The sequence below is a fragment of the Homarus americanus genome, unplaced genomic scaffold, assembly GCF_018991925.1.
Source record: "Homarus americanus isolate GMGI-L3 unplaced genomic scaffold, GMGI_Hamer_2.0 scaffold56241, whole genome shotgun sequence".
Lineage (NCBI taxonomy): Eukaryota > Metazoa > Arthropoda > Malacostraca > Decapoda > Nephropidae > Homarus > Homarus americanus.
Genome location: NW_024740202.1, coordinates 4,920,566 through 4,939,172, shown reverse-complemented (window position 1 = coordinate 4,939,172; position 18,607 = coordinate 4,920,566). Strand labels below are relative to the sequence as shown.

General features: G+C 41.9%; 1 protein-coding gene across 1 annotated transcript in view; it reads left to right on the top strand.

Moving 5' to 3' along the window:
- The window catches only part of LOC121875260 (monocarboxylate transporter 12-like), a 118,086-nt gene that overhangs the window by 80,575 nt on the left and 18,904 nt on the right, over positions 1 to 18,607 (top strand). The window contains exons 6-8 of the mRNA XM_042379720.1: positions 11,127 to 11,292; positions 14,884 to 15,046; positions 15,578 to 15,659. Coding sequence (XP_042235654.1) covers positions 11,127 to 11,292; positions 14,884 to 15,046; positions 15,578 to 15,659 — 411 coding nt within the window. The remainder of the gene's footprint in view (positions 1 to 11,126; positions 11,293 to 14,883; positions 15,047 to 15,577; positions 15,660 to 18,607) is intronic.

Here is an 18,607-nt window from a genome sequence, read left to right as displayed (position 1 = left end):
ACATAGTTGACGGCTAGAGGTTGTGCCAGGCATTCGCAAGGGTGTGCTTACCAATGACATTCCAAGCACTAGCAGTGGCGTAGACGGCATCCTTCACTGTAAACTGCTTTTGGAAACCCTCCACACCCACGCCTCTGCTCACTGCTGCCAACATGCTATTCAGGAAACTGTCTTTAAATTTGCTCTTCAGTGCTCTAAGGATCCCTTGGTTGCATGACTGAATTAATGAAGTAACATTTGGGGGAAAGTAAATGCCATAAACCTTATTATTGACAAGAATTTCAGCTGGGGGATGTGCAGAACAATTGTCAAGGAATAACAAAATCTTGCAGTCGTCTTCCAGACCAGCCTCCCGGCAGTGCTCGTGAGTGGCTAATACAAAATGTTTATTGAACCAGTCAGAAAAGAGGTCCCTGGTGATCCACACTTTCTTGTTGGCGTAATAATGGACTGGTAAATTACTCACGCCTTTAAAACAGCGGGGTTGCTTGCTCTTGCCTATCACAGCAGGTTTACACTTGTGCATGCCTGCTGCATTATCACATCCCAGCACAGTCAGTCTGTCTTTGACATCCTTAACTCCTGGAGGAGCCTACTCATCAGCTGTAGTTAGTGTTGGCATTGTAGATTTGTTCTGGTTTTAGATCTCCATCAGCAATGATCTTGGCAAACTCGTCGATGTAGTTCTCTGCTGCCTCATGATCAGCAGAAGCTTTATCATCACAAATCTTTAAATATTTAATGCCATGCCTCTTCTTAAATTTCTGCTTCCAGCCGGCTGAATATTCACAGTTACCTTCAATTTTAAGTTCGTTATGATAAATCTTTGCTTGTTTCATGATCAGCATATCGTTAAGCGTCATATGCTCACTCCGATGCTGACGAATCCACTCTTTCAAAACACAATCAAGACCTTCATGTTTCACCTTATGCAATGTTTTTCAATTTTTCACAAGCTTCTGCTCATCACTTTCAGCATAGAACTTTAACAACTTGTCTTTTTCTTTCTTCAGGTCATAAATGGTGGTCGTTCTGACTAAAACTCCTCCATGAGTGGCCTCACACTGATATCACGGTCAAGCATTTGCAGTGTCTCAACTTTTTGTGCTCTGGATAAGCATAAACGCTTCCTTGTTTTTCTTTCACTGTTAACCATAGGGGTTCCTGCAGGTCGTTTTCGACATTTTCAACTGTATATTCACGCGACAAACCACAGAAAAAAAATCACTGAGTAATACACGGCTGTTTACAGTAACTGTGATAAATGCAGAACAACAGACGCCAACAGCCACCACCCTGACCCAGTTAGGGTAGATTAGGTCACGCTTGTAACCCTCCGCAGCGCGTCGGGACCCACACATCGTGTAGGAACTTTATAAAAAGCCTCGTGAAATTATTTTCAATTTTCACTACAGGCACTCCAAAAAACATGAATTTTGAAGGTTTTCAGTTTTTAGGATTTCGGATAAGAGAATCTTAACCTGTACGAACTTGAATTTTACTGTAGTGACACGAGATGTTGAAAGGGTAAGGAAGCCATCACAACAGAAAAAGTTTGTAGCAAATCAATAAAAATTTCACTTTAATGAGTGTAGGTAGCGAGTTACAGTGTACTGGTTATACATATGAATGCTGGACTCAGATTGAGGCACGTGCCGCATGACCCCCACTGTCCGGATTGATGCATGATTTTTAAATTTTTGTTAAATATTTACAATAAATAGGGGAAGTCTAGCACACCTTGGAGAGTAAAAAAAAGTGAATTTCATTATATTGAAGTCCAGTTTATTGAGGGTTTACAATACACTTGATCAATGTTAAAAAATTAACACCATTTACCACTCTTCAACGATGATAATATGGTAATTATTTTAGATTTTTTACACATTCTGTATGAATGATTGTGAGTGCATTGTGCATGTAACAGAGTAAAAAAAGGTGAAGAGAATTATGTATACGGTATCCACCCAAAATTGCAAGTTGAAAAATAACAATGCACCTCACAGCTTGACAGAGATCCCAATGCTAAACCGTATTATAATCACCGAGTGTGAGTTCATTCAAGGCCAGACTTGACCAAAATTGGAGCCGGTTCCGATGTATTCATGAGCCAGTGCATGCCCAGTATGTGCCAACAGTACACATCAGAGATGTAACCGACAGCCCAAGTGGCTAACAAGCCGATCAGTGGCGAAGAAGGTAAAAGTTAAAGTATTATAATTATTATAATCATGTCTACCAAAAATTACTCACAGTGACAGCTGGGGGATCATAACTTGTACACGTACATATCATAATAACAATAATAATAATAATGCTTGAAACATTACAAATTAAAAGACTTGAGGATGAAAGGAAATACTGCACTTCAGTAAAAGATAAAAAAAGTGACAATTCGACTTCTATCATTTATATATGTACCCTTAAGTTTTAATACTTCCTAAACCCTAGAATTCTCCATCACTGTACAGTACTCTGTTCAGGATCATAACCTTTCCAAAAAAGAAAGTTGTAAGTTGTTTCTTAAAGGTCTCCACAGAAGTCAGCTGCTTTATTTTGTATACATTTATAGTTTTGGTCTCTTTTTTTTTATTTATTGATTTTATGTCTTTAAATTATTTGAGTTATTTAAACATTATTAAATTTGATAGGTGGGAGACAAACACAGGGTTGAGCTAGATTTGTTTATTACTGTAATGTTTTGAGCTACACAGAGTCCATCTCCAGAGAGAATACATTAAGTGGAGGAAGTCAGAGACTTAAAAGTACCCCAGGTGCACCTCACCTCTCTGGACACCTTATCGTGTCGGAGCCTAATTGGCTGTCATTTACCTGGCCTGACTAACTTACTGCATGATGTCAATGCAATGTCCACAGCATTCTTTGACCATGTAAAAAATAGGATTTTAATTAAAAAAAATTTGTGATGAATGTATAGGACCAACCTTTTTTTCTAGCGACCCCAATCATGCACCTCTAGACATGACCCTGACCCCACTGGTTAAGGTTAATATACTAGACTCTGTTATATTTCACACAAAGCCTGTTCAACAAGCTTATGGCGCCGTGAACCTCAAATTTGCAGGTAGTAGGTAGATAGGCAGCTACCAAACAGGGAGGTACTACTGCCTGGGAAGATATTGGAAGCATAATGTGTTGTCTAATGGTAGACCCTGCTGCCATGTGGCATCACGAAAATTGTGACCAAGTCCCAGGTTGCTTATCTTACTTTCTGCCTCATTTACACACAATTGCAGGGTCCCAATTGTTTCTCTTAACATTGACAACATAACATACATGTACAGTACATATATATTGTTTCTCACTCTATCTTTTTTATTTTATTTCTTTATGGTTCTTTATTATGATTATTGCAGTGATTATTATTATTATTATTATTATTATTATCATTATTATTATTTTATTATTTTTTATTTTATTTTTTTTTATTTTACTTATCAGAATTTTATTATTATTATTATTATTATTATTATTATTATTATTATTATTATTATTATTATTATTATTATTATTATTATTATTATTATTATTATTATTATTATTATTATTATTATTATTATTATTATTATTATTATTATTATTATTATTATTATTATTATTATTATTATTACTACTACTACTACTACTACATTTTCACCCCAGGCTCGATGTGGGTCAGTGACCTGTGCCCTGGTGGGCTAATACCCGTAAAAAAAAAAATGGGGACCACCCGTGCCTCTTAGGTGATCAGAGCAACGTTTTACCAAATCCGGCTTCGAAACACGAGGATCCATGTATATTTCATTAGCCCAATAAAGCACGCGGACTTCTACATATAATCAACACCTCACCCCGCCAGGATTTGAACCCACGATCTTATAATTGTGACCGGGGAACGCTACCTCTGAGCCACCAGGACACTAAAATATATATATATATATTACACAGAGTATATATATTATTCCTGGGTGTGGGATATAACTATAAATACATATTATTTTACGAATTGACAGTGTAAAAAAATGTACTGTAAGGATGCTAAAAAAGCAAAAATAGCATGGCTCAATTTTATTCTAGTAAACAAGATAATGATTTTTCATTAATGTAATACGCATTTAAACGAACTTTAAAGAAGGCTTAATCTTAACGAAACATGTACTTCAATGTCGAGATGAAATACTGTACTATTGTTTTGTCACATCCCACAAAGACTAACTAAAAATGAAAATGTCTCTGATCAACTTCGAAATCAGAGTTGTGTAATCTCATCTAATGGGAGCCTTGAGCCTGGATCTGCTTGGTAAGTTTCTCCAGTCGTGGCTCAGTCGTGGAAAGTGCTACTCTCAAATCGTGTTCAGGTTGCAACCGATTCCTGCTTTTTGTTTTGATGAGAGCCAGAGCGGTAAACCCGGATTCGAACAAGTAAGTAGTAGCGAATGGCAATAGCACTTTCACAGCTTCGCTTCCAAGGACTGGTTTCTCCTTCTTAACAGCAGTCCAGAACACGCCAAGTGACTGTCGCTGAAAGTTGAATCGGAGAGTTTCATCATGTTGTACTTCGATGAGCTCCTCTTGGAGACTTCGAATGGAAGACTTCTTCTGAGAGGTCTTCGACTTGGACATCGAAGGGTCTGCCCACTCATTTGTATTTCTCGTGCAATTCTTCACCTGGAATATACTTGTCGAACTCATAACTCAACTTCTCAAGATGCTCAACAATGATATTTTGTACGTCCAGAAGTGCAATGTCTTCTTCATCTTCGAGAAAAAGGTTCAAGAGTGGATATGACGCAGTTTTCCCCCGTTTAATCTTTCCCTTCCACAATCTCAGCTTTGCCTTGAATGCCTTGAGTTTTTCTGACAAAGTGAGATAAGTTTCATCCCTTCCTTGCATGGACATGTTTAGCAAATTCAACTCAGAGAATATATCTGCCAAATATGCCAGCTGAAGCAACCACCTTGGTTCCGAAAGCCTTGATGCCAGTGCATGTTTCTTCTCGTTCAAGAAGATTTCAACCTGTGTATGCATTTCAAACACTCTCTGGAGCACTTTCCCTCGAAACAGTCACCTGACGGCAGAGTAGTAAAGCAGGTGTTCATACTCCGACCCCATATCAGAGCACATCTGGTTGAACAGCCTTGAATTCAGAGCTGATGATTGAATAAAGTTTACTATTTGAATCACATCTTCCATCACAGAGTTAAGCAGACATTCAACCACTATCACTGCGGGATTGACTTGTTTTACCCTAGCAGTGAAACCCTGACGTGCCCCTAGCATTACCGGTGCTCCGTCTGAGCACACACTGAAACAATGATCCCATCTTAGGTTTTCTTCCTTGATGAAGCTGTCAGCCAACTTGAACAGATCCTCACCCGTTGTTGTCGTCTCCAGTTGTTTACAGAACAGGAAGTTCTCTTCCATGTCGCTCTTCCCTTGGTACCGTGCATCGACGCATCGTCACTGACGTCAGTTGACTCATCCAACTGCAAGCTGAATTTTCTGCTCTCCTTGATGGCAGCCATTACTTGTTCTTTGATGTCTGCTGACATTTCTTGAATCCGTCGGCTAACTGTGTTGTTTGACAGTGGAATAGTTAAAATCTTTTTCACTGCATCATCTCTGATAACAGTGCGAACCATATTAAGGATTGCTGGCTTCACCAAATTTTCCCCAATTGTGTGTGCCTGTTTACACTTGGCAATTCTTTTTGCAACCAGATAGGATGCAATTGTTGCTTGTCGAACAGAAAACACTGCTGTGTCTAACCGCTGATCCTTCAGTTGTTCTTCTTTCCTCTTAAAATACTGGCTGCCTTTCTCTGCCAGCGTCGGATGTTTTCCCTGGAGATGGCGCCTAAGTTTGTTTTCTTTGAGCGATTCGTGGCTGAGCACTTCGCCATACATAACGCATTGAGGTTTTCAACCCCATGATCGATGATAAGCGTAAACCCAATGTCAAGGAATTCTTCTCTGTACACCCGCTTTCTGGACATCACTGAAGAATCTGAAATTAAATATACAGTTGGGTCTTCATTTACGCGGTCAATTGAACCCGCGGAGTACCGCGTAAAACGAGAAACGCGTAAATGAAATAACAGAACATATGGGATTAATTGAAAAAGAGACTGGGCCAACCCCCAGACTCCACCTTTTCCGACACAATACGTACCTTGTAGTAAAAATAGTATCTTAACTTTATGATGGTATGCACACACACATAATATAGAAGAGAAATATCAATAAGAGAATATTATACTGTACTAGGTAAAAGAAAAAATCAAGGTTTAACACTTATGTTAGATTAGGTTAGGTGAGAAAAAATAAAGGTTTAACACTTACGTAAGGTTAGGTTAGGTTAGAAAAACTCAAGGTTAGGTTAGGTTTAACACTTACGTTAGTAGAAGAGATGGGTCGGCATACGGGAATGGCGGCTGGTTCCGAGGCAGAGGGCAGATTACTCGCCCTCAGGTAAATCACCATCACTATCCACCATAGTTGTCAGGGCCTCCCTGACAAATCCCTCAAAGTCCATAGCGTCACTGTCACTTTCACTGGCTTGGGCTGGCTGTGGTGGTTTGCAGGCGAAGAAGTCCGTGATGTTATGCTGACGGCTAGTGTTGATGTTGTCATGATACACCTGGATGTACGGCTCCATAGTCTGCAACAGCTGGTTATTGAAGACTTCATAGCGGTGATCGTCAGGGTCATTGGAAAGGACGAGCTTGAGTTTCTTTGCAAACTCGATGGCATCCTTAACATTACCATGAGTTAACTTGTGTTCTTCTCGGGATGATGCACCACCTGCATCTTCACTGACGTCATCATCTTCTAACATCTCGTCGGCAGTCACCTCAGGGTCCCTTATCACCTCCATAATGTCGTTGTTGGTGGTCTCAGCGAACCCTGCAGCTGTAACACTCTGCGCAGCTTCTCTTGCAAGATCCACTGCCACTGCAACAGACTGAACCTCACCAGTCACAGGTTGACTCTGCCTCCCACCTGGGATACCTTGCAACACATGCCGCCATGCATGACGAATCATTGCTACAGACAGCTGATCCCATGCCTCCACCAAGAAATCAACAGCTTTCTTGGCGTTAAATTTCTTCCAAAACTGTTTGACGCGAACTTCTTGATCTGCCAACTCTTCTTCCTCGTCCTCGTCGCTCTCGCTATCAGTGTCACCCAGGTTACGCAACTCATCCTTGGTGTTGGTACAGTCATTCAGGAACTTAAACTTCTTTGTAGAGAATGTAGCCTTAACGTTGCATATCAACTCCTGGTCCATGGGCTGGATTAACGACGTAGTGTTGGGAGGAATGAAGACCACTTTTACGTTGGGGTGACGATCCAACAATAGGGGCAAGTGTCCTAGTGCGTTGTCAAGGAACAACAAATGTTGAACGGAACATTCTGTTGCTCGCAGAATTTCTTGACGTCTGGAACGAAACAGTCGTCAAACCAGGAGAGGGACAGAGCAGAGAACATCCAAGCCTTACGTGCAGTTAGCCAGTGGACATTTAGCTTGGTCATGTCCATGTTCTTGTAGGCGTGCAGCTTGCGGGCTGTGTGAATCACCCATAACTTGAGTTTACAGGTACCGGAGGCATTGGTGGTAAACAAAACGGTGATGTGCTCCTTCTGCAACTTCCGGCCCCGACACTTGCTGGTAGACTTGACAACGAAGGTCTTGGAAGGTAGCTTTTTCCCAAAATAGACCGGATTCACCCATATTGAACACCTGGTCGTCGGTGTACTGTCCTTCCTCCATAACGTCACGTAAGAATGGAGGAAAATTACTAGCCGCCACACGGTCAGCACTCGCTTCTTCACCACCAATGATGATGTTGGTGATCTTGTTCCTCTTCTTAAACCTATGCAGCCAACCAGAGGAAGCATTGAAGGGTTTGGGCTCTGCAATTCCCATCTTACGTGACACTGCTGCGTACAGTTCACGGCCGTACTCTTGAACGGATCGCGTGTCCACAGCCATGTTGCGTCGCGCCTGACGAATCAAGTAACTCACCAGCAAATTTTCAATCTTTAGCAGCACCTTGTTCTGGCACTACTTGATCATTGAAGCACCTGCAGACTTTGTGATTCTCATGTGTTCTTCTATCTTGGCTGCATCCTTCTTAATAGTACGAATCATAGATTCGTTGACTCCATGCTGGCGTGCGAGATCAGCTTGACGTGTTCCTTTCTCCAAATCTTGAATTATCTTATACAGGTTGACAATCCCTTATCCGAAATCCTTGGGGCCAGAGGCTTTTCGGATTTCGGAATTTTTCGGTTTTCAGAATGGTTAGTTATTTATTTATTATTATTTTTTTTTTAAATGTGTATTAGCCCACCCGGGCATAGATCACTGACCCACATCGGGGCCTAGGGAGGGGTGGGGGGGGGATATAATAAAAATTATAATAATAGTAATAGTAGTAATAATAATAATAATAATAATAATAATAATAATAATAATAATAATAATAATGCATACGTTTAGGTCGTGTTTCTCACTTTTGATCTTTTTTTCATTCTTGTATTTCTTTATTATTATTATTATTTTATTATTACAGTATTATTGTTATTATTAATTTTATTATTATTCTTTTATCTTGGTGTATTTTTATTAAAAGTTTTATTTACTATGAATAATTATTATTATTATAATTATTATTACTATTACATTTTTGCCACCCAAAAAAAAAAAAAATGCCTCCCCCCTCCCCCCCCTTCAAAATTTTTTTCGGTTTTCAGAGCTTTTCGGTTTTCGGAATTTCAGATAAAGGGTTGTCAACCTGTATTTCACTTCGTAGCTTAGGGAACGTCGTATCTTCTTTGGCTTAGGGCGGCTGGGTCCAGGTAAGGCAAGGTTTCTTTCTGGGGGCGGTGGTCCGGTGGAAGCCATTTTACAGAACAATGGATGCACGTTTACACAGTGTGGCCTGGAGGGATGAAACTGACGCGGCTAGGTCAAGCATCGTTCTTCTCTCCCTCCTGCGGGTGGACACGTCATATTACTTTAAACCAATCACAGCTAGCAATGGAGGAAGGTAAGGATACATGGCCCAATCACAGTCCGATACGTCATATGACGTCACTGATAACGCAACAGAGACATCCACTGCGCAACCTTACCGCGCGGCTTGCCCAAGCAGGAGAAGGCGGGAGGGTCGAATCTAAAAATAGCGTCGCGCCAGACACTCTGCGCGTTTATGGGTAGATGCATCGCATAAAGTGAAAGTCCGGTTCTGGTGAGGTGCCGCGTAAATGCGAAATCGCGGAAAGTGAAACCGCGTAAAGCGGGGTATTATACAGGTAAACATACATTAACTTGCCATCAGAAGATGAACAAGTTACTTTCCCATTCGACCACAGCTTGAGTGGTTGACTGGCTGAGGGGAAACACGTGTGATTCAGGGTTGGCGGGGGTTGGCGGTAACTGCATTATATTAATGAAATAACACGCACGTAAAAATTCGCCACCTTATCAGCAGTATTTAACAATATCTCCAAATTATTCAACCAATATTAGATAAGTATTTTATGGACCTGAGAATCCAGCAAATACTTGTTTTTAGTAGTAACATATAAATATATGCTGGTAACATCTCAGATTTGGGAACTAAGCCTGTATGATACACGTAGGGCCTGTATGATACACGTAGGGCCGTAGGACGGCTTGGCGACGGTGTTGCCACTTCTAAGAACAAAAATTCCCATGCACCTTAGCTAATTTCTCCCACAAAATCTCACAGATTTATATCGAAATCCATCACATTTCATTCAAATACCTCCCACGTACATAGGCCTATTTCTCCTACAGATTTGTGGGAATTTTCCATGAAGTGGCAGAACTGCTTCACGACCCCAAGAAAAATGCTTGGCGACCCCAGGGTTGGGAAACGGGGGTACTATAGGTATTGGGATCCCGTTTGTAAGTGCAGATGATCGAAAGTTGGACGGTTTTAACTCGAGGACTGCCTATATACGTAATTTTATTCAAGTATTTGGACTGTTACATGCAGACACAATCCTTCATACAGAATGTGCTGAAAAAAAATAAAAGGAATGATTATCATAAGATCAAAAACATAAAGAGAATAAACATTTCTTACATCTGCAAGAGTTAGCCCACGATCATAGGAGTGTGAGGGGGAGCGTGCTCCTGTCTCTCGCGTCCTTAGTGAAACGTTTGCCAAAAGGCAATGCAATATTTTTTTTTTTACTACTATTATTTTTGTTAATTCTTCACATTTACAGAGGAATACATTAGACTGTGGAGGGATAAAGATGGCACACTAATCTGTGGATACTGGAAATTCATTCCCATGGTTGGTGAAATGGTATACTGTACAGAGTAAAAGCCATGGATTCCTGGAATCCATGGTTGATGAGGGTCTGCAGTACTGTAATGTATATGTAGTTAATTACTGTACCGTATGTACAGTTGCTAAAACAGCAATCTGTGCATACTTTGTAGGAAACAATATGAGACCATGGACGATAAATTTTGGTATATGAGGGCTGTCACTAGTCACACATAAAATTTTGGAGCTTATTGACCCCCACCTGCACAGATAGTTGTTTTGGCTACTGTACAGTCAGCCAAAGACCCAGTGACCCCAACCTGGGTCTTGTACTTGCAATTTTACGTGGTAATTCAGTGAACCCTCGAAGATTCGGACTCTGTAAAACTATTCATCATTATTTTAGATCTTGAGAAGTTTCCAAATGTTCGTATATTTTCGTAAATAATGAAGAAAATTATATTAATGAATTGGCAACTCAACCACAACCACAGCTGCCACAAGATTCTCACATCAAATTTTCTTCATTATTTAAACAAATATACGAACATTTGGAAACTTTTCATTACCTTAAATAACAATGAATTTTTTACTATTATAAAAATGTTACCTTTGGTTTGTTTAATATTTATCCTGACAGTGATAGATCCAAAAATAGATCCACCAATCACAATCTCCATTACATACAGCCTTACTTTACCAAGTATTTTCACGTAAAATTGGGAGTGCAAGACTCAGGTTGGGGTTGCTGGATCTTTGGCTGACTATACATGGTGTTTAGAAAAGTTAACTGATTTATCTATTACCCATCAGATTGCGGCAGATGAATTGAAGAAGAACTTCAGTGATGCCAACCTGGTTCGTCAGAGTCATAACACAGAGAGTATCCAGCGGATCAGCTCTCATGGTAACATCATGCCTTTACTGCAAAACTTGAAAAACACAGATGATGCAACTAGGATGGCCCAGTCCCAACCATGTAAGTATTTTATTGTCAAACACTAATCCGGGTTTTCCATGGGAAGAATTTCCATCTTTTCGCTTTATACCCCATGAATTTTATCTACCCCAATTTACCCCCTCCTAGATATTACTTCCTCTCCTTACACTGGAAAGTTGAAAAGTATTTTAGATTAGCTGCTTATTACAGTGAACCCTCACTTTATGCGGTTAATTCAACCCACGGTGGCCCGCGTAAAGTGAGAAACGCATAAAGTGAACAACATAGCATATGGGATTAATTGAAATAGAGACCGGGCCGACCCCCAAACTCCACTTTTTCCCGACACAATACGTACGTTTTACTAAAAATAACCTCTTAACTTTATGATGGTATTCACCCACACATAATATAGAAAGGAACAGTCAATAAGAGAAGAATAAACTGAAGGTTAGGTTAGAAAAAACAAGGCTGGGGTTAACACTTACGTTAGTAGAAGAGATGGGTCGGCGTAGGGGAATGGAGGCTGGTTCCGAGGCAGAGGGCAGGCTACTGGCCCTCAAGTGAGTCTTCATCGGTGTCATCCACACTTACTAGTGCCTCCCTGACAAATCCCTCAAAGTCATCATCACTGTCTCTACCTCTGTCACTATCTCTGGCTTGGGCTGGCTGTGGTGGGTTGCGGGCGAAGAACTCTGTTATGCTTTGCTGACGGCTGGTGTTTATGTTGTCGTGATAAACCTTGATGTAGGGCTCCATAGTCTGCAACAGCTGGGTAGTGAAGATTTCATACCTGTTTGCGTCAGGGTCGTCGGAAAGGAGGAGCTTGGCTTTCTCGATACACTCGATGGCACCCCCTAACATTACTATGGGATAAGCGGCGTTCTTTTTGGGATGACGCACCACCTGCCTCTTCACTGACGTCATCATCATCTACCATCTCGTCGGAAGTCACATCAGAATCCCTTATCACCTCAAGGATGTCGTCGTTGGTGGTCTCGGAGAAGCCTGCAGCTGTAACACTCTGCACAGCTTCTCTGGCAAGGTCCACTGCTACTGCAACAGTCTGAACCTCACCAGTCACAGATTTACTCTGCCTAACGCCCGTAATGCCTTGCAACACATGTCTCCATGCATGACGAACAGTTGCTACAGACAGCTGATCCCATGCCTCCACCAAGAAGTCCACAGCTTTCTTGACGTTGAATGTTCTCCAGAATTGTTTTAAAAGTACTTCTTGCTCTGCCAACTGTTGATCCTCGTCGTATTCGCTCTTGATATCGGTGTTGGTGTCACTCAGGTTACGCAACTCTTCCTTGGTGTTGGTGTAGTCGTTCAGGAGCTTGAATTTTTCAGTAGAGAATGCAGCTTTTACATTACAGATTAACTCTTGGTCCATGGGCTGTAATATAGACGTAGTGTTGGGAGGAAGGAAGACCACTTTTACGTTGGGGTGACGATCTAACAGTAGGGGCGAGTGTCCTGGTGCGTTGTCCAGCAGCAACAAAATCTTCAATGGCACATTCTCTTGCTCACAGAATTTCTTCACATCGGGAACGAAACAGTCATCAAACCAGGAGAGGGACAGTGTAGAGAACATCCACGCCTTACGTGCGGTCAGCCAGTGGACATTTAGCTTGGTCATGTCCATGCTCTTGTAGGTGTGCGGCTTGCGTGCTGTGTGGATCACCGATATCTTGAGCTTACAGGTACCGGAGGCATTGGTGGTAAACAGGACGGTGATGCTCTCCTTCTGCAACTTCCGGCCCCGACACTTGCTGGCATTCTTCACAACGAAGGTCTTGGAAGGTAGTTTTTTCCAAAAAAGACCAGATTCGTCCATGTTAAACACCTGGTCGTCGGTGTACTGTCCTTCCTCCATAATCTCACGTAAAAACGGAGGAAATTCCCTAGCCGCAACACAGTCAGCACTAGCTTCTTCACCACCAATGTTGATATTGATGATCTTGTTTCTCTTCTAAACCTCTGTAACCACCCAGAGGAAGCATTAAAGGGTTTGGGCTCTGTAATTCCCATCTTTCGTGACACTGCAGCATACAGTTCACGTGCGTACTCCTTAACTGAACTCGTGTCCACCGCCATGTTCCATTGCGCCTGACGCACCAAGTAGCTCACAAGTAATTTTTCTGTCTTGAGAATCACCTGGTTGTGGCAATACTTGATCATAAAAGCACCTGTAGACTTTGTGATGTTCATGTGCTCATTTATCTTGGCTGCATCCTTCTTTATTGTTCAAATCGTAGATTCATTCACACCATGCTGGCGCGCCAAATCAACCTGTCTTGTTCCTTTCTCCAACTCTTGGATGATCTTGTACTTCACCTCGTAGCTTAAAGAACGTTGTGTCTTCTTTGGCTTAGTGCCGCTGGGTCCAGGTAAGGAAAGGTTTCTTTCTGGGGGCGGTGGTCCGGCGGAAGCCATTTTTCCAGAACAATGGATACATGTTTACACTCTCTGGCCTGGAGGGATGAAACTGCCGCGGCTAGGTCAAGCATCGTCTTTCCTCCCTCCCTCCCTCCCCCGGGTGGACACGTCATAATACTTTAAGCCAATTACAGCTAGCAGCAGAGGGGGATTGGGATGCATGGCCAATCACAGTCCGATACGTCATATGACGTCAGTGATAACGCAACAAAGACACACACTGCGCAACCTTACCGCGCGGCTTGCCCAGGCGGAGGGAGGTGGGAGGGAGGGAGGAGGAGGGAGAGGCGAGAGCACAAGCAGGCAGGCGGGTGGGGCGAATCTAAAAATAGCGTCGCGCCGGACACTCTCCGCGTAATGGGGTTCACGCACCGCGTAATGTGAGCACGTTAGGTTCTGGCAGGGCACCGCGTAAACGTGGAAACGCGGAATGTGGGACCGCGTAAAGTGAGGGTTGACTGTATATATTGGCATATATTGGTCAGTGGTTAACCATTATCCTCAAGTATTACTCAAACATAATTCCATCTTCACTAATGACGCTTGAAGTACGTCTAGTAACTATCACGTACGTCGATCTCAGCTGATTTCTCCTTCTCTTGTGATTGGTTGATGATTTTGTTAACTGAGCGACTATTGGCCAACTACGTAGCTCCTGCACTGCCATCTACCTACTGCCATCTTCCTTCAGACAAGAGAACTGAATTTACTGGGTAAACACTAGAGTTGCGGACTGCTTACGAGACTGTAATTACGGGACTGTAAGGAGTCTGTCAGTTACCGTATTGTACTGTATCTCTGCTACTGTGCGTAACTGATGAGGTGTTTTGAGTATCGGCCCCAGAAAAGAGAAGCTGTAGATCAAACAGACCAAAACCGTTGTTGATGTACCACAGCTGCCTTGAGAATCCGCACAATATTATTTGTAAAATTTTGGTAAAAATTTCAGTAACAAATATAAAATTTTTTTTTTAATTTACCCAAATTATTTAAGGGCAAAAATCCGTAACCAGGGATTCCGTAATGAATGGAATACCCATACAGTACAGCACAGAGAAATTTACTGGTATTTATCTCAAGAAATTGTTCTTCCTTAAGTATTGAAATTACCATAGCTTATGGTTACCAAAAAATAATAATAATTATAATTCTAGACATGTATACAAAATAACAAAAATTTTCCAGTGTTGCCAGTACCAGAAAAACAAGGACAGTTAAGTATAATGGGAAGTGGACGATTACAAGCAGGCAAGACTGGTAGCCTGCCATCCTCTCATCATGGCTCAGGCCTCCTGTACCGCAAGGATATATTTTACCGAGGCTCCCTTCTTAACATCCCTGAGTACAAGTAAGTCATATCCTGTTCATTATCTTTAAGAAATATATTATCTCTTTGATATTTGTTAATTCACTTAAAAAGCTTTCATAACAATTAGCTTTTTGTTGTAGATTTCAGTTATATAGTATATCGACAAGAAAAGTCTAGAAAAATTAATAGAAAATATGCTTCATACCATAACTAGGCATGACAAAATAATATTGTACATTATGTATTTTTTTGTACCTGGAAAATGAAATTTATTAATTATTTGTACACTTAATTCTTAAAATTTACAGCTTAATGTTGCACCTAAATCCAAAATTTAGACCAACTCAAGCTAGAAATCCTAGTTTATTAATTGATTAGATCAACATAACATAGGTTAAGAGCATACCACTATTTCTTGTTAGTTTAATATGAGCCATTTTCCCCATAACCTTGTAGAAAATACCTCACTTTCCTCAGAACCCTCCTTCATAAGACCCCAAAATCAGAACTTGGGAATCCACTGTCCATACCACTAGAGCATCCTGTAGTATCTCTTGCTTTCCCATTCAGACAGGATCCTGGCAGCTACAGGGCATCTATGGCTCGTCTACCAGACACTGAAGAAACGCCCAGTGAAGTGGAGAAAGCCAAGGTTTGAATTTTGTATTTTCATGAAAGTAAACCAGATAAGGAGTAGGCAAAATCATTTTATGACCTTGAACTCCTCGGTTAACTCATGTTTACACCTCCTTAACCATCTGTAATGTTAGAACTCACTAACATCTTGATAGAAAGGCCAAGAGCTGTTACATAGTTCCTCATCCAGAGAAATAGCCAATGTCGTTGTGAGCATTGCCTCTTTCACGTCTCCTCATAATTAACTGTCCTTTTTTCCTGGTATGTACTGGCAGCACTGGAAAAGTATTTGTTACTCTGTATGTATATCTAGATTTTAATTAATTAATTTTTTTAGTAACCATAAGCTAATTTAATTTGCTACTGGCATATGAAAACCTTGAGAGCATGGTCTTCTGCCAGACAAAATTCCCTCAGATTAATTGGATAGTTGAATTTAAAAAAAATCTCAATGCTATTTTATGTTAGGTTTGGTTTGAATAGGGTTTTATCCTAGGGATTTTTGTCTTAGGTAATTTTGTCCTGTACTTAGCAAGGGGATAGGCTAGCTCCCACAGTCGGGTTTGGTAGGGCATTGTCAAGGAGAAGCGAAGCCTTGACCTCTACTCTGGGGATGCCATGGACTGTCATCTGGTAGTGCCTGACAGCATGCATGAAGACATTGTGGAATCAGTCTTCAAAGATGTCCCGTGTGAACCAAGCCTCCTTCTTGTTACGTCACTCTTGGCCGCTGCGCATTTCTCGCCACCACTGGTCAAATTTTGTGAGTGCCAGCAACATGAGCACACAGCAACACTGACACTCACTGTTTGTTGGCCTTGAGTCCAGGGGTGTTGCTCTCCTACTGGGATGCCAAGGTGTCAGACACCTCCAGCAGTGTAGCAAAGTGGTGGGTAGCATCACAGAGCTCAGTGCTGTGAACGGGAATACCACTGCTTGTTGCTGCTTGTACCAGCTGTACACAGCACCATCTACTTTTTCGTATTTCACTGGACCCATACGAGTGTGGGTGAGGCTACCTTCTTCATCTGTGCCTGGCAAAGCTTTCTCTTCTTGTTGCCTCACCTTCCCCTGTCATACATCATGTTGTAGATGGTGGACATGCCCACTCTATACACCATCATTAACACTTTCACATACACTTTGTTTTCAAGTTTCTAGAAAGTGTCCAATTTCTCGTTAATGGACACACTTTTCACAGGGCCTATTTTTGATCCCTTGGTGCCACAGGTATTCTCTGTAGCTTTCAGAATTGAAGTAAAGTATGGGGTACGCATACAGTTGGGTCTCACTTTATGCAGTTAATGTAACCCATAGGGTACCGCGGAAAGTGAGAAACGCGTAAAGTGAATAACATAACATATGGGATTAATTGAAATAGAGACCGGGCCGACCCCCAAACTCCACTTTTTGACAACACACAACTATGTTGTAGTACAAATTTTATCTTAACTTTATGATGGTATGCACAAACAAGTAATATAGCAGAGGTTAGGTTAGGAAAAATAAAGGTGAAGTTAGGAAAAATAAAGGTTAGGTTAGGAAAACTAAAAGGTAGGTTGAACACTTACGTTAGTAGAAGAGATGGGTCGGCATACGGCGATGGAGGCTGGTTCTGAGGCAGAGGGCAGGCTACTGGCCCTCAGGTGAGTCACCATCACTGTCATCCACACTTGTCAGGGCCTCCCTGACAAATCCCTCAATGTCATCATCACTGTCTCTACCTCTGTCACTATCACTGGCTTGGGCTGGCTGTGGTGGGTTGTGGGCGAAGAACTCGGTTATGCTTTGCTGACGGCTGGTGTTTATGTTGTCGTGATAAACCTTGAAGTAGGGCTCCATAGTCTGCAACAGCTGGGTAGTGAAGATTTCATACCTGTTTGCGTCATGGTCGTTGGAAAGGAGGAGCTTGATTTTCTGGACACACTCGATGGCACCCCTAACATTATTATGGGATAAGCGGTGTTCTTCTTGGGATGACGCACCACCTGCCTCTTCACTGACGTCATCATCATCTACCATCTCGTTGGTAGTCACATCAGGTTCCATTATCACCTCCAGGATGTCGTCGTTGGTGGTCTCGGAGAAGCCTGCAACTGTAACACTCTGCGCAGCTTCTCTGGCAAGGTCCACTGCTACTGCAACAGTCTGAACCTCACCAGTCACAGATTGACTCTGCCTTACGCCCGGAATGCCTTGCAACACATGTCTCCTTGCGTGACGAATAGTTGCTACAGACAGCTGATCCCATGCCTCCACCAAGAAGTCCACAGCTTTCTTGACGTTGAATGTTCTCCAGAATTGTTTTAAAAGTACTTCTTGCTCTGCCAACTGTTGATCCTCGTCTTCTTCGCTTTTGCTATCGGTGTTGGTGTCACTCAGGTTACGCAACTCTTCCCTGGTGTTGGTGTAATCGTTCAGGAGCTGGAATTTTTTTGTTGAGAATGCAGCTTTTACATTACAGATTAACTCTTGGTCCATGGGCTGTAATATTGACGTAGTGTTGGGAGGAAGGAAGATCACTTTTACGTTGGGGTGACGATCTAACAGTAGGGGCGAGTGTCCTGGTGCGTTGTCCAGCAGCAACAAAATATTGAATGGCACATTCTGTCGCTCACAGAATTTCTTTTCATTGGGAACAAAACAGTCATCAAACCAGGAGAGGGACAGTGTAGAGAACATCCACACCTTACGTGCGGTCAGCCAGTGGACATTTAGCTTGGTCATGTCCATGGTTTTCTAGGCGTGCGGCTTGCGTGCTGTGTGGATCACCGATAACTTGAGCTTACAGGTACCGGAGGCATTGGTGGTAAACAGGACGGTGATGCGCTCCTTCTGCATCTTCCGGCCCTGGATCTTGCTGGCATTCTTCACAACGAAGGTCTTTGAAGGTCGCTTTTTCCAAAAAAGACCAGATTCGTCCATGTTAAACACCTGGTCGTCGGTGTACTGTCCTTCCTCCAT